Source organism: Panthera tigris, chromosome B3 (genome assembly GCF_018350195.1).
Source record: "Panthera tigris isolate Pti1 chromosome B3, P.tigris_Pti1_mat1.1, whole genome shotgun sequence".
NCBI lineage: Eukaryota > Metazoa > Chordata > Mammalia > Carnivora > Felidae > Panthera > Panthera tigris.
This window is the reverse complement of record NC_056665.1, coordinates 50563487-50576534: the sequence shown is the minus strand read 5'-3', so window position 1 is coordinate 50576534 and position 13048 is coordinate 50563487. Positions and strand designations below refer to the sequence as shown.

General features: G+C 39.3%; 1 protein-coding gene across 1 annotated transcript in view; it reads right to left on the bottom strand.

The window, feature by feature from the left end:
- Positions 1-13048, bottom strand: part of WDR72 (WD repeat domain 72) — a 202648-nt gene that overhangs the window by 156458 nt on the left and 33142 nt on the right. The window contains exon 12 of the mRNA XM_007081860.3: positions 11195-11390. Within this exon, the coding sequence (XP_007081922.1) occupies positions 11195-11390 (196 nt within the window). The remainder of the gene's footprint in view (positions 1-11194; positions 11391-13048) is intronic.

Genomic DNA, 13048 nt, shown 5'->3' with positions numbered 1-13048 from the left:
CATTCATTCATTGCTTTTCTCCCCTCAGAGAGCCCCCCCTTAAAATTTCTCACAGGGCTGGTTTAGTGGTCATGAACCCCTTTAATCTTTGTTTGTCTGGGAAACTTTTAATCTCTCCTTCTATTTTGAATGACAGCCTTGCTGGATAAAGAATTCTTGGCTGCATATTTTTTCTGATTCAGCACATTGAATATATCCTGCCATTCCTTTCTGGCCTGTGAAGTTTCTGTGGATAGGTTTGCTGCAAACCTGATCTGTCTTCCCTCATAGGTTAAGAACTTTTTTTCCTTTGCTACTTTCATGATTCTCTCCTTGCCTGAGTATTTTGTGAATTTGACTATGATATGCCTTGTTGATGGTCGGTTTTTGTTGAATCTAATGGGGGTCCTCTGTGCTTCCTGGATTTTTATGTCTGTATCATTTCCCAGGTTAGGAAAGTTTACCACTATGATTTGCTCACATAACTCTTCTACCCCTTTTCTCTCTTTTCATCTTCTGGGACCCCTATGATTCTGATGATATTCCTTTTTAATGAGTCACTTATTTCTCTAATTCTTTTTTTTTAACTTTTTAAATTTATTTTTGAGACAGAGAGAGACAGAGCATGAGCAGGGGAGGGTCAGAGAGAGAAGGAGACATAGAATCTGAAGCAGGCTCCAGGCTCTGAGCTGTCAGCACGGGGCTTGAACTCACGAACTATGAGATCATGACCTGAGCCGAAGTCGGACTCTCAACTGACTGAGCCACCCAGGCACCCCCTATTTATCTAATTCTTAAATCATGCTCTTTTGCCTTATTCTCCCTCTTTTTTTCTGCTTCATTTTTCTCCATAAGTTTGTCCTCTGTATTGCTGATTTGCTGCTCTTCCTCATCCACCTTGCTGCTTTGGCAAGCATTTGAGATTGCAGCTCAGTTATAGCATTTTTTATTTCATCCTGACTAGCTTTTACTTCTTTTATCTCTGAAGAAAGAGATTCTAATCTATTTTCAACCCCAGCTAGTATTCTTATTACCATGACTCTAAATTCTGGCTCAGACATCTTGCTTGTATCTGTGTTGATTAAGTCCCTGGCTGCTGTTTCTTCCTGCTCTTTCTTTTGGGGTGAATTCCTTTGTTTCATCATTTTGAAGGGAGAAAAGGAATTAATGAGATAAAAAAAATAAAAATTAAAAAAATTAAAATTAAAAAAACCTGAAAATTAAAAAATTAAAAACAACACACACACACACACACACACACACACACAAATCAAATAAATGATGCTAGATCCTAGGTGTGTTTTGGTCTGGGTGTTGAAAGGAGCTTGACAGATTAGAGAAAAAGTGGGGGGAGAAAAAAGGAAAAGAAAAAGAAAGAAAGGAAAACGTTTGAAAATTTGAAATAATGAATAGAATGAAGTAGAATAAAATGAAATGATGGAAGTAAAATAGAATTTGAAAAATTTAGAAAAAAGTAAAAAAATATAGTAGAAAACATTAAAGAAAAATATTTTAAATAAAAATTGAAAATAAAAATATTTTTTTCTCTTTCTGTATTCAAGAAAACAAAAAAGAAAAAAGAAAAAAAAAGAAAACTGAATAGATGGGTCAGCGAACACACTGAAATACGATTGAAATTACATCGTTTTCCCCTAGAAGTCAACCTGTGAAGTACTTTATAGTCCATAAACTAAGCAGGCAAAGAGACTTGTGTTCCTGAAGAATGAGCTTGGCCCACCTAGGCAGGGCTTAGTGTAATGTCTCTGTTTTCCACTAGATGGCGCTGCTCAGCTGACCCGAGTGGGTTGTTGTGGCGCTTGTAGGTGTGTGCGCATGCACGAGAGGGGTGAAAAATGGCGTACCCAGCTACCGGCCTCTAGTGTCAGACTCTGTTTTCCCTGCTCAGCATTGGCACACCTGTCCTTTGTCTTTGGCTTCTGTCCTTCCCGCTTTTACACTGTCCGTGACCAAGCCGTCAGGTTGCCAGGCAGCACCTCCTTCCTGAGTTTTATCTCAGATGCGGCTGTTTTTCCTGACCCCTCACTTCTGAGGGACTGTGGTTTTGACCCGCTCAGACCTTCTGGAGGAGGGTCTCACCGAGCAATGGCTGGGTGCCCCCCCGGCCCCCAGAAGCACTAGTGGGACTGCGCTACTGCCGATGCCGAGACTGTGGTTGGGTGCAAGCCCACTCCAGAAAAAGTTCACACTATCGTGTAGCAGCAGCGTTTCAGGGATTATGGCAAATCACAACACACATCTGGCTCCAGGCTTCACTCTTAACAACCTTGTTCTAGCACCAGCAGGTGTGGTTGTTCTCCAGGATCCACTGGGACTTTTGCCTGTGGAGAGTCCTACCAGCAGGGGAACGGCCTCTCACCATGTGGCCCAAAGACCTCCTGGACTTCACTCTGCTCCTGGGGATTCGCCTTTCCCACCAGCACAGCCAGGTATCGAACTGCGGCGTTTCAGAGTCTGCACTCACCCTGTTTATACAGTCTTAATGGAATTTAAACCCTCTCCTTTCTCCTTTCTCCCTTTTTAGTTCAGTCCCTGCAGCTGTTTCCACTTTTCCACTTTCTCTCCAGCTGCTTTTGGTGGGGGGGAGGGTACTTTTCCCATATCCCCCCCACCCCCCATTCCTGTCCTCTCTCTGCAAGCAAAAATCGCTCTGCCCTCTGCGGCTTCTCTCTCCCCCCGTTCACCTCTCTGTGTCGCGTACCTCCTTATTTCTGTGGTTCAGGTTGTGCAGATTGTTGTGTTAATCCTCAAATCAGTTTTCTAGGTGTGCAGGATGGTTTATTTCATGGACACAAGATGCAAAACAAAAACTTCCATGCTGTTCTGCTATCTTGGCTCCTCCCCTCTTTCTTTTCCTGATTATAAGTATTCTAGTAAGTGTGAAGTGGTATCTCATCACGATTTTGATTTCCATTTCCCTGATGGCTAATGTTGAAATCTTTTCACGAGCTTGTCCGTCGTTTGCATAGCTTCCTTGAAGAAGGAAATATTTGAGTTCTTTTTCCTTTGTAAAGTTGAGTTGCTTGTCTTTGTGTTGTGTTGTAAGAGTTCTTTATATACACGCTTGATATTAAACCCTTATCAAATATATAATTTGCATGGGTGCATGGGTGGCTCAGTCGGTTAAGCGTACAACTTTGGCTCACATCATGATCTCACGGTCTGTGGGTTTTGAGCTCTGCATCGGGCTCTGTGCTGACAGCTCAGAGCCTGGAACCCGCCTCAGATTCTGTGTATATATTATTATAATATATATAATAATTGGAAATAATTTCCTCCATTTTATAGGCTGTCTTTTCACATTCTGGATAATGTCATTTGATGCACAAAAGGTTTTAATTTTATGAAGTCTCATTTATTATTTTTTATTTCTTGCTGTAGTTTCATTTTTATTAGAGCAACCATGTGGTGTATGTGTATGTAGATATATATGTATGTATGTGTGCATACACATATATACACACATACATACATGTGCTTATATGCATGCATGTGTTTGTATATACACATGTGTTTATATGTATGCACATATATGTGTATATGTATGCACGTGTATGTATGTATATACGTGTATACATTTATAATACATGAACACACACATAGTTAATAAAAATAATAAATTATTAAATAAGTGACATTAATAAAAATAAATCCAGTAATCTCACATATAATAATGTCCTACGTCTTTTCTGCAACATTGTGTTAAGTGTCGTCACATCAAGTAAGGCTCTGATCAATTTAATTTAATGATTTGCTAAAGAGTAAACAAATTAACAGAGGCAGAATCTACTGTATCTAAATATTAGGCAATAACATTCATTTAATACATTAGGAGTGAATAATGAGTCATAAATGCAAACTGCTATGGTAATATATGAAGGATTTATAGTAAGTCCAGTTAATATTTATTTAGTGCTAAATGCTATGAAGAGATGGTGAATCTTTGAGGAATTCAAAGTAGACTGGAGTAATACTGATTGGAAAGGGTAGAGAACACGAATTCTAACCTAGCAGTCTAAATCCCAGGGCTCATGATCATAACCTCTCTGGATGCTAATTCCCACTTGAGACATTAAACTTTGCCAATTGAGCAAATATTTTAGTAGTTAACCTGCAAAGTTCATATACTAAAGTGTGTACATACACATGAACATATACACACATGCTCACACACACAATATTACATGAATCAAAATCTCAAATTATAGTGTAGCTGTGATAACGAGGGCCAGAGAGGAGGAAATAAAGATTCAAAAAATAGGCAGCAAACTAAAAATACGTGTTGAGTAATAACATCAGTAATTATTATAATAAAGAAGAAAAGGGCATGGAAAAGGTGATGTAGGAAAAATCCCATCCTGCACTTTAATGTATCCTATTTTTCTTTTCTAAAAACAATCATCCCAAGAGGGTTCCATCTGTAATCTACCACAACAAAATAGCGTGGCTTTGAGAAAATAACATACTGGGGAGACAATTACCTGCCGGATGCTGCATACCCAAAATCTACCCTTAACACACACACATAATGAATGTCATCATCTGGTTGTGCTGACAAGGCACCTGTATCTGCAGAGGGGTGACCTTGATGAGAAAACCAAGCAAAACCGCCCATCAGAATGGTATGGTTGGTAACTAGTGGAATTAAAAAATATATATTTTATATGCTATACAACTATAAATAAAGGAAACAAGGTAATACTTGTGGGCTGGAAAATTACTTCTCCATGCAGTGACCTTGTATGATATTTTGGTGTGGCAAAGTAAGAATTTAACCACATGATTCTACTCTTTAGGGAATAATATGATTACACATTTCTGGGAATTTGTGTCGTCCATACAAGTATATATCCCTCACCCTAAACAATTAAAGCAAACTCAGATCTATAGTAGAAGATTAAATGCTAAATATTTTCTAAAATTATGGCCTATTAGCTATTACTTGACAAACCTTATCTTACCTTTCTTAATAGTTTTATTTTTAATATTTTTAAGACTATGTATTTTGAAGCCACAAAATAATAAATGCTTCGTGTATATGGTATCATAATAGACTAAATAATTTTCTAACTGGTACTAATTTCACTAAGAAAAAGAAATTAAGAAAGAAAATTTAACACCTGTGGTAAAAATAACTCTGAAATGTACTCTCTTCTTCCTGACTTCCTTAATTTCGTATGCATAGGCTTTGTTCCAATGGTCTGTTTATAAGATAGTTGTTTTAAGATTCAGAATGTGTTTTCCCACAGAAACCATGTCATAACCAGAGGCTGGGTCCTCAGGCCAGGCTCTTGGAGTAAAGCTTCCTGCTCAAGGTCACACAGCTCACATTACCTGAGCAGAAACAGGAATAAATGGACAAAAATAGACTCACATGGACCCTGAGTTCTACCCAGTCACTGGCAACAACTTCAGTCTCCCTTGAACTCTGGGCTGTAAGCCACTTCTCAGACTTCCTTAGGACTGCAGTCTACCATAGGTTGAATAACTTTCAATATTCTTCCTGAAGCAAGGAGCACTCACCTCACCAGCAGGAGTCATGGGAATGGACTGGCAGCTGCCCATAACCCGTGCAAGCGTATCTATGAACTTCGCAAACAGGGGAAAACATTTCAGCATGTTTTGGGGTGACTATCCTCCCATGGGCACAGGAAAGACTGCCCTAAGCAGTGATACACATGTTTGCTTCTCCTTCCCTCCCATCAGCTGTCGCTTCTGCTGTCAGAGTGTCTGCCACTAACACTCTCTGGACTTGCAATTTGCTGTTTCTAATCCATCATCTGAGAAATCAGATGACCAGAGCTGTTAGAACAGTGTGTAAATTGAGAGCCAGGCTCTGTGAGAGATAGCCAGAGACCCTCTCCTTGAGGAGAGCATCAGCAGGTTTCCTGGCAGCCATTTCTTTTCTTCTTGGACCTTTCCTTATCTAATTCCCTGTTTGACAGTCTCAAAAAGCTGACCCACATCTGCAAGAGGTGTTGCTGTGTACAGTACAGTGGGAAACAAACCAAAAGAGACACACATCCTAGTGCAGGTGCCCTATACCTAGTCAGGGGATCTTCAGACTCAAAAAAATCTCTCTGCATTCCATCTCCTCACTAGCAAAATGGGTATAAACATACAGAGTTAACATGGCATAATGGATTAAAAATTATAAGCTGCTTTAGAATGAGATATTATGAAAATCATGATCTTTAAAAAGAACTATCATCGTTCTTAGAAGTCTATAAAGCACACTGCAGGGCAAATCCAGCCTGCTACCTGCTTTTGTAAATAAAGTTTTATTGGAACACAGCTTCACTGACTCTTTTATATATTTTCTATGGCTTCTCTTGTGCCACAGGGCAGAGTTTGGTAGTTACAAAAGAGATCATATGGCCCACAAAACTGAAAAACTTTACTATCCAGTTCTTTGCAGAAGTTTTCCTGACATATCAAGAATTTTTTTTCATGCAAGTAAATTTGGTTTCATTTTCACACACACACACACGCGCACATAGACACACATACACACACACACACACACACACACACACACTGCTTAATATGGCATATTTTGCAACACAGACCATAAGCTTAACAGAAGACCTTCAAGAATAATAACAAGTGTTATATTAGTAACCCATGAGAAATTCATGACACAAGTTTTCTATTATGTAAATCTAGTACAGTGAACAGTAAAGTCCTCAGAATTATTTTAAATTCAATTCTTAAAAGAATAATGAGCTCAGAGCTGAGATTTATTTCTGGTGTGTATTTTAGGGGAACAAAATCAGTATTACATTATCCCTATTGTGTCTCACAGCAACGAGGGTGACAAAGCCGCCCAGAGTTGTCAGTGCCAAACACATTGCGGGAGCTCAAATATTAATCAAAATGACATCTCCAATTTTTTCCCTTCCTAATCAGGCCTAAACATCATGGGACATCCGGCAAATCAATAAGAGAAACTAGATGCCCTCATCACTCCCAACCTGGCAGCGCTGCATTTTTAGCCAGAAGATGAGGGCCTTCACTGTTACATAAATACTTCCCTGCTTTGGTTGTTTGCCTCCCCTGGGGATGAACATGCCCACCTATGGCTCCAAAATTTACCCTGGCATGCATCTGACTATGCCACCTGTCACAGTAAGAAACACTTCTTAGGATTTCGAGATAAAATAGGAATGTGGACATACGGCTCTAGAGTATGCTTGTGCATCCTACCCCAGAGAATAAATAAATGAATACATAAATCTCATGAATAAAGTGAAAATAGGCTGTTTTAAAGGGTTGTGAAAAACTGACAAACTCTCATATTCTGTCCTCCACACCTGGGGAAGGTGGCACAGGGACTGACTTATGCCCCACCCTTGACCTTCTACCAAAGCAGGCTTCTGGCACAGTTGAGAATGAATTACTTTTAGCTTCAGTCCCCTTCCCCTGCCTTTTCTTTCTAGGCCCCTTTCCCGCAAATCTGTATCCCACTGACACCTCCTATTTTCTCTCTATGAGCTCTGGAGTGCTCTAATGCTGGAAGATCTGGAAAATGCTTTGTTGTCAGTTTATCCCTCCTTCATGCATTTAGAGGAGGCAGAGTACTGGGGAAATGGAGCAGGGAGTAAGTCTAGTCTCACATGGAACTAAGTGTGAACCTTCTAGCAAAGCTAAAAGGAAAAAAAAAAAAAAACCCAGGAAAATTGCCTGGAGTAGAAAATACACAGACTTATACCTGAGGAGATGAGACAGGCCCCATAAACTCCAGAAATCGTAGGGGAGAGTTGAAGAAAGCTACCTACAGTTGGGCAGCCATGATGTAAAAGCCACTACATGGGTCAATGTTAAGGTAAACTCATTTTTACTCAATCTAAGGTCCAAGAAAATTTGTTAGTTCATTCATTCATTTATGTATCCATGTGCCAGGTAAATCAGTGAGCAAGCACATTCTATAGCCTCATAGGCCTCTTTCGAATTGTTTTGGCCTTAGCTGGTATTTTTTCACTAATTTTATGAAACTATAAACAGAAGAGCTTTCCGATCCTGGATTTTCTCACTTCTACAGAGAAATGATGCAACAGACATCTAGCACAGTGAATGTGATGGAAGTATTTTAGTCAGATGAAATCCAGCTAAGGAAAGAAAAAGTAGTTCATTACATTTTAAACAAAATTGGAATTGCACAGGTTAAAGGCAACCCAAAATAAAGCCAATACCAAACACAGACTAAAAGGAACAACATAAACTTATCCTTAAGGATGAGCATGGTGAGGAAATTTAGGGTGTCAGCCATGTGCACAGTGTTGGGGATTCAAATGAGATTGCTAATGGGAGGATATTTTGAAAAACTGAAGAGGCACATCACAAATATGAATGCATTTATGTAATTATTAGTAATATTTTCATCAATTATAAGTTCCGTCTTAGGTTGAGTTAAGCTTGTTTATGAAGTATTAATGTAGATAACCATGAGATAAATAGCCTCACAGTCTCAATTGAAACAAACATTTCATAGTTTTATTTGGCTCTAAACGTGTACAGATTATTTGATATGGAAATTCTATTTTATTTATTTTTTATTTATTTTGAGAGACAGAGAGAGTGAGTGGGTGAGGGGCAGAGAGAGACAGAGGGAGAGAGAGAATCCCAAGTAGGCTCCATACTGTCAGCTCAGAGCCTGATGCGGGGCTCAAAACTCATGAACTGTGAGATCATGACCTGAGCCAAAACCAGGAGTCAGATGTTTAACGGGCTGAGCCCTCCAGGGGCTCCTGATATGGAAATTCTAAAACAAACCTTTTTTTTTTAAAGGAAAAAATATATATGACCAGCTATAGAAGATTCCCAAGCTAGATGGTGGTCCATAGTGGCCACAATGCCAATTACTGTCCATTGACAACCTACTCCACCCTTTCCCTACTCCTCTGCATCTGCTCTGTGCCCCTGCCTAATGCCTAGAACTGAATGTCCCTCCTCTCCGACTTGCAGTTGGATCAAACTAATGAATGTGATTGCAGAGGGAGAGAGAAAATAATTTCTTCCAACTCTTTCTTTGTCTCAGTCCTGCATCTCTGGGAGGAGCTGTTTGTCTTCCATGACTTCAGGGAATGAATGACCACTCTTCCATGGCCTCGACTGTCACAGGGTTCCACTAACACTATTTTCTCCTCTTGTTGCTTCAGCCCTAGGGAAGTGATAAGAGCTTCCTGATACTACCAGTGTCTGGGTGATGGGAGCCTCACTGTCCATTCCTTATCTGTTCCCTAAGTCCCATCCACACCCTTATAAATAGTCCTTTCATTAAAGTCTCTCCATTTGACCTACCCAGGTTAAATTCAATTTTCTGCCAGGACCATGACTGAAACACAATATAGGCATCTATTTATTGACATAGAAAGATGTGTGACAGAAAGCAGATCAAAATATTAATAGCAGTTATCTTTAGGCAGTGGGATAGGATTATTTGCTTTTCTTTATTTTTTTTTCTGTAGTTTTCAAATGTTCTGCAATATTTAGTTATGGATTGGGGAGTATAAAAATAAATAATAAAATTAAAATGCCATGTGGGAATAAATATAGATTTAAGATATACTAGTGGTTTGGCTTCCCCCCTTTACTGACCACCCCATCAAAAATTACATAAATAAAAAATTGCACTGGCTGAGAGGTATCCCGATGGGGCAATGGAAGTGTAAACACTTGTCAGTACCCAGAAATCTCTTTATTCTCACTAGATTCTATTTTCTAGGAAAAATAGGTTTGGTTACCCAGTATTCACAATTTCACAACTGAAAACAATGCAATTGCACACATTTATAAGTGCATGTGTTTTACAGACTTAGATTCCACAAGCAGAAATCAAGATTTTACCGCATTCTTTGATCATATTAATAATAGTTAACTATTACTAAGGCCTTAGCACCTATAAGGCACTGTTTACAAGCATGGTCAGTATTAGTTAATTTAATCCTGACAGGAGGGTGGTATCATTACTCCCATTTCATAGATGAAGAAATTGACATGCAGTGAAGCCAAGTTATTGCCCAAGGCCAACCTTTGTTAGCAGGTCCTGGAAGCAAGCCCAGGCTTTAGAGCTCATTTTATCCATTATACTCCATTGTCACTCAGGTTGATAGATTACCTAAGAATTCTAAAACTCTCCTAATTTTGTGCATATTGTGTAAAGAAAGACAGGGCCCTCATACTGGTTCACCACTTATTAGCAATGTAATCTTGCACATGTACAAATCAGTTACAAATTCATCATCAATAAAATGGGGAATAAAACCTCCTCCACCTACACTAGAAGTTGTGATAATCTAATGGGAAATGAATATGGAAGGCCATCAAAGCTGTAAAGCAAGGTACAAACGTAAGACAGAATTATATTGCACCCTCCATACACCAGTACATTAGTCATCATCATTAACACATGAAAGTCAAATGTAAAGAAAATAGCAATTATTTTGGTGAAGTATGACTCTAAACTATAATATTATAAACTATCCAGTCTGTTAATAACCCCCAACATAAAACCACCACTGATTAATCAATAAATATCATGCTATGGTTTCAGTGAAATGTACTCTCAAGCACACTCCCCTGACTCCCGTTCATTAATTACGTTGCCTTATTTGATAAGTTCCCAGCATCTGCCTGAAATGTGTTACTCTCAATCTTAAGTTACACTGTAAAACTTTTTTTTTTTAACTTTGAAGTTCAAACTGTACATTCTCCACACGACGACATCAAAAGTTCAATTGAGCCACTCAGTTTTCAGTTTCCCTGACTCAACTTTTTGCAGTTTTGTAATTAATTATATTCCATTATTACTGATCATCAATTAGCTCAAAATGTTGCTGAGATCATGAGTATGCTGAAGAAGGCAGAATTTAATGATAATTTGAGACTAGTAGGACACTAAATTTCTCTCTTGTTAATAATTAAAGTAGATAACTTATGTTTTTATTTATAGCTTCCAGAAATATCCGGCTCATTCCTGTGCAATGCTCTGTCAGCTAATCATCAGTTGGTCAAGATCTGACTTGGGCCACTGTGTTTTATTTTCCATACATGCCTTCAATCAAAGCCATTAAACGCAGCCCAACCAAAGGTTAAAGCAGGTGAGGTGGTCACCATGTAGTCTCTGGAACTCTCCACCCAGCCAAATGCTTTGATGCATAAATATGTAAAGAATCAAAGGGGTAACATTCCAATTTACCTGTTTCAATTTCCCAGATGTAAGCAGAGTCATCAGCACATCCAACAATTAAAAAATTCTCAACTGGGTGCCATTTTATCATCCTCACAGGGAAAAGATGCTTCCGGGCATGCAGGAGGCACCTCTTCCCCTCAAGGTGAAGGAGAGCCACAGAATGGTCACTGCACACACAGCAAATTACCTGATCACTTCTTAGCTATGGGAAAACAAAACAGAACAAAATAAAACAGAGTTATTTGTAAGTGAATAATCAAATGCTTTTCTTCAAATTAAATGAGATTTTCCCCCCTAGTGACATAAAAATATTTTGTTTAAACACCATTTACAAAATGACATTTTTGTTTTCTATAGGACCTCTTCACATAACACTATAAAGAGGGGTTTTAAACACCAAGTCGATTTTAAATTCAGCAACTTATTAGGAAAGTCAAGAGACACAGTGAAAAAGGAGAATTCCAAGCCAAATCTACTTATAAGATAAATGAAGGACTTGACCATCACTCAGCAAATTCAGGCAGCGAGGCAGACATCGGAAATAATGCAGAATAAAATAAACCCCAGAACTAATTTGTTGCCACAAAAAGAAGCTATTTGTAGACACAAGCTTAGGCCCAAGGGTATCATGAGCTGATATTTTCCACTTAGAGCCTCAGAATGTGATTTCGTGTTCCCAGAACTATTCAGATTCTAATCCAAACAGGAAACTCAGTGTAGACACAATCTAAAAGAGGTAAGCATTAGATAGTTCCAACTGAATGCACAGCTTCAAAGACACAAGGATCAAAAATAGGCTCATAGGACAAAGATTCTTAAGATACTTTTTAAAAAGTCAGCATGTGGTTACCTTGAACACAGTTTAGGACAAAGACCATCCATGCTGGTTGCTGTGAGGCTAATCTGGGAGGAGTTTACAGGGCAGGTCTGTGCCTCACCAAGAGGGCCATGTGTTAGTCAGCCTGTGATGGGGGGTGGGTGGGATGGGGTGAGGGGGAGAGGGGGAGTAGGTAGTGGTTCTTCTGCCTCTTTGTTTCCTTTCTAACCATTTTTTGCAATGTGGATGCTCCTACCTTCACCAGGGTACCTAGCCAGAGTTTCAGCTGCTGTGTTTAAAGCTTTGGTTGAGATCCCCTGAGAACCTCCCCATGCCCATTACTGATCTCTTTCTGTGGGGTGTTGGGGAGCAAGTTATTTTTCCTAATTCTTTCTCAGGAGACTACAAAAATCCCGAGGGGAAAAAAAAAATCACAAAATGGCAGGTGTGATATATGGGGAACCCAGACTTGTAGAATAAGGCAGATGGCATTGCCTCCCTACTACTATTACCTGTTAGAGAACCAGCACAGCCCACAGCTTCTAGAATAGAGAGAGCCCAATGTACTTCAGGAAAATTATACTTACATATAACATGTGAACATACACACAACATGTGAACACAGATCCTATAGCCAGAGGTAGACATACACTAGAGACCCACACTAGGACAATCAGATTCTCTTTTCTACACATTTAAAATTGCTAAAAGAAGTTACAGGAACAAGCATGAGAAAGGAGTCATCACAAGGGGCACCTGGGTGGCTCAGTGGATAAGTGACTTAGGCTCAGGTCATGAGCTCATGGTTCACGTGTTTGAGTCAGCATGCAGAGCCCGCTTCGTATCCTCTGTCCCCCTCTCTCTGCCCCTCCCCTGTTCTCTCTCTCTCTCTCTTTCTCTGTCTCTCTCAAAAATAAATAAACATTAAAAAAGAAACAAAAGGATAAATCACAGAAAACAGACTCCTTTGGGATAGGAAACTTGAAGAGTAACCTTGGTTTCTGAATATAAGTTCAAACTGCACAGAGTCCTTGCTGTAGTGT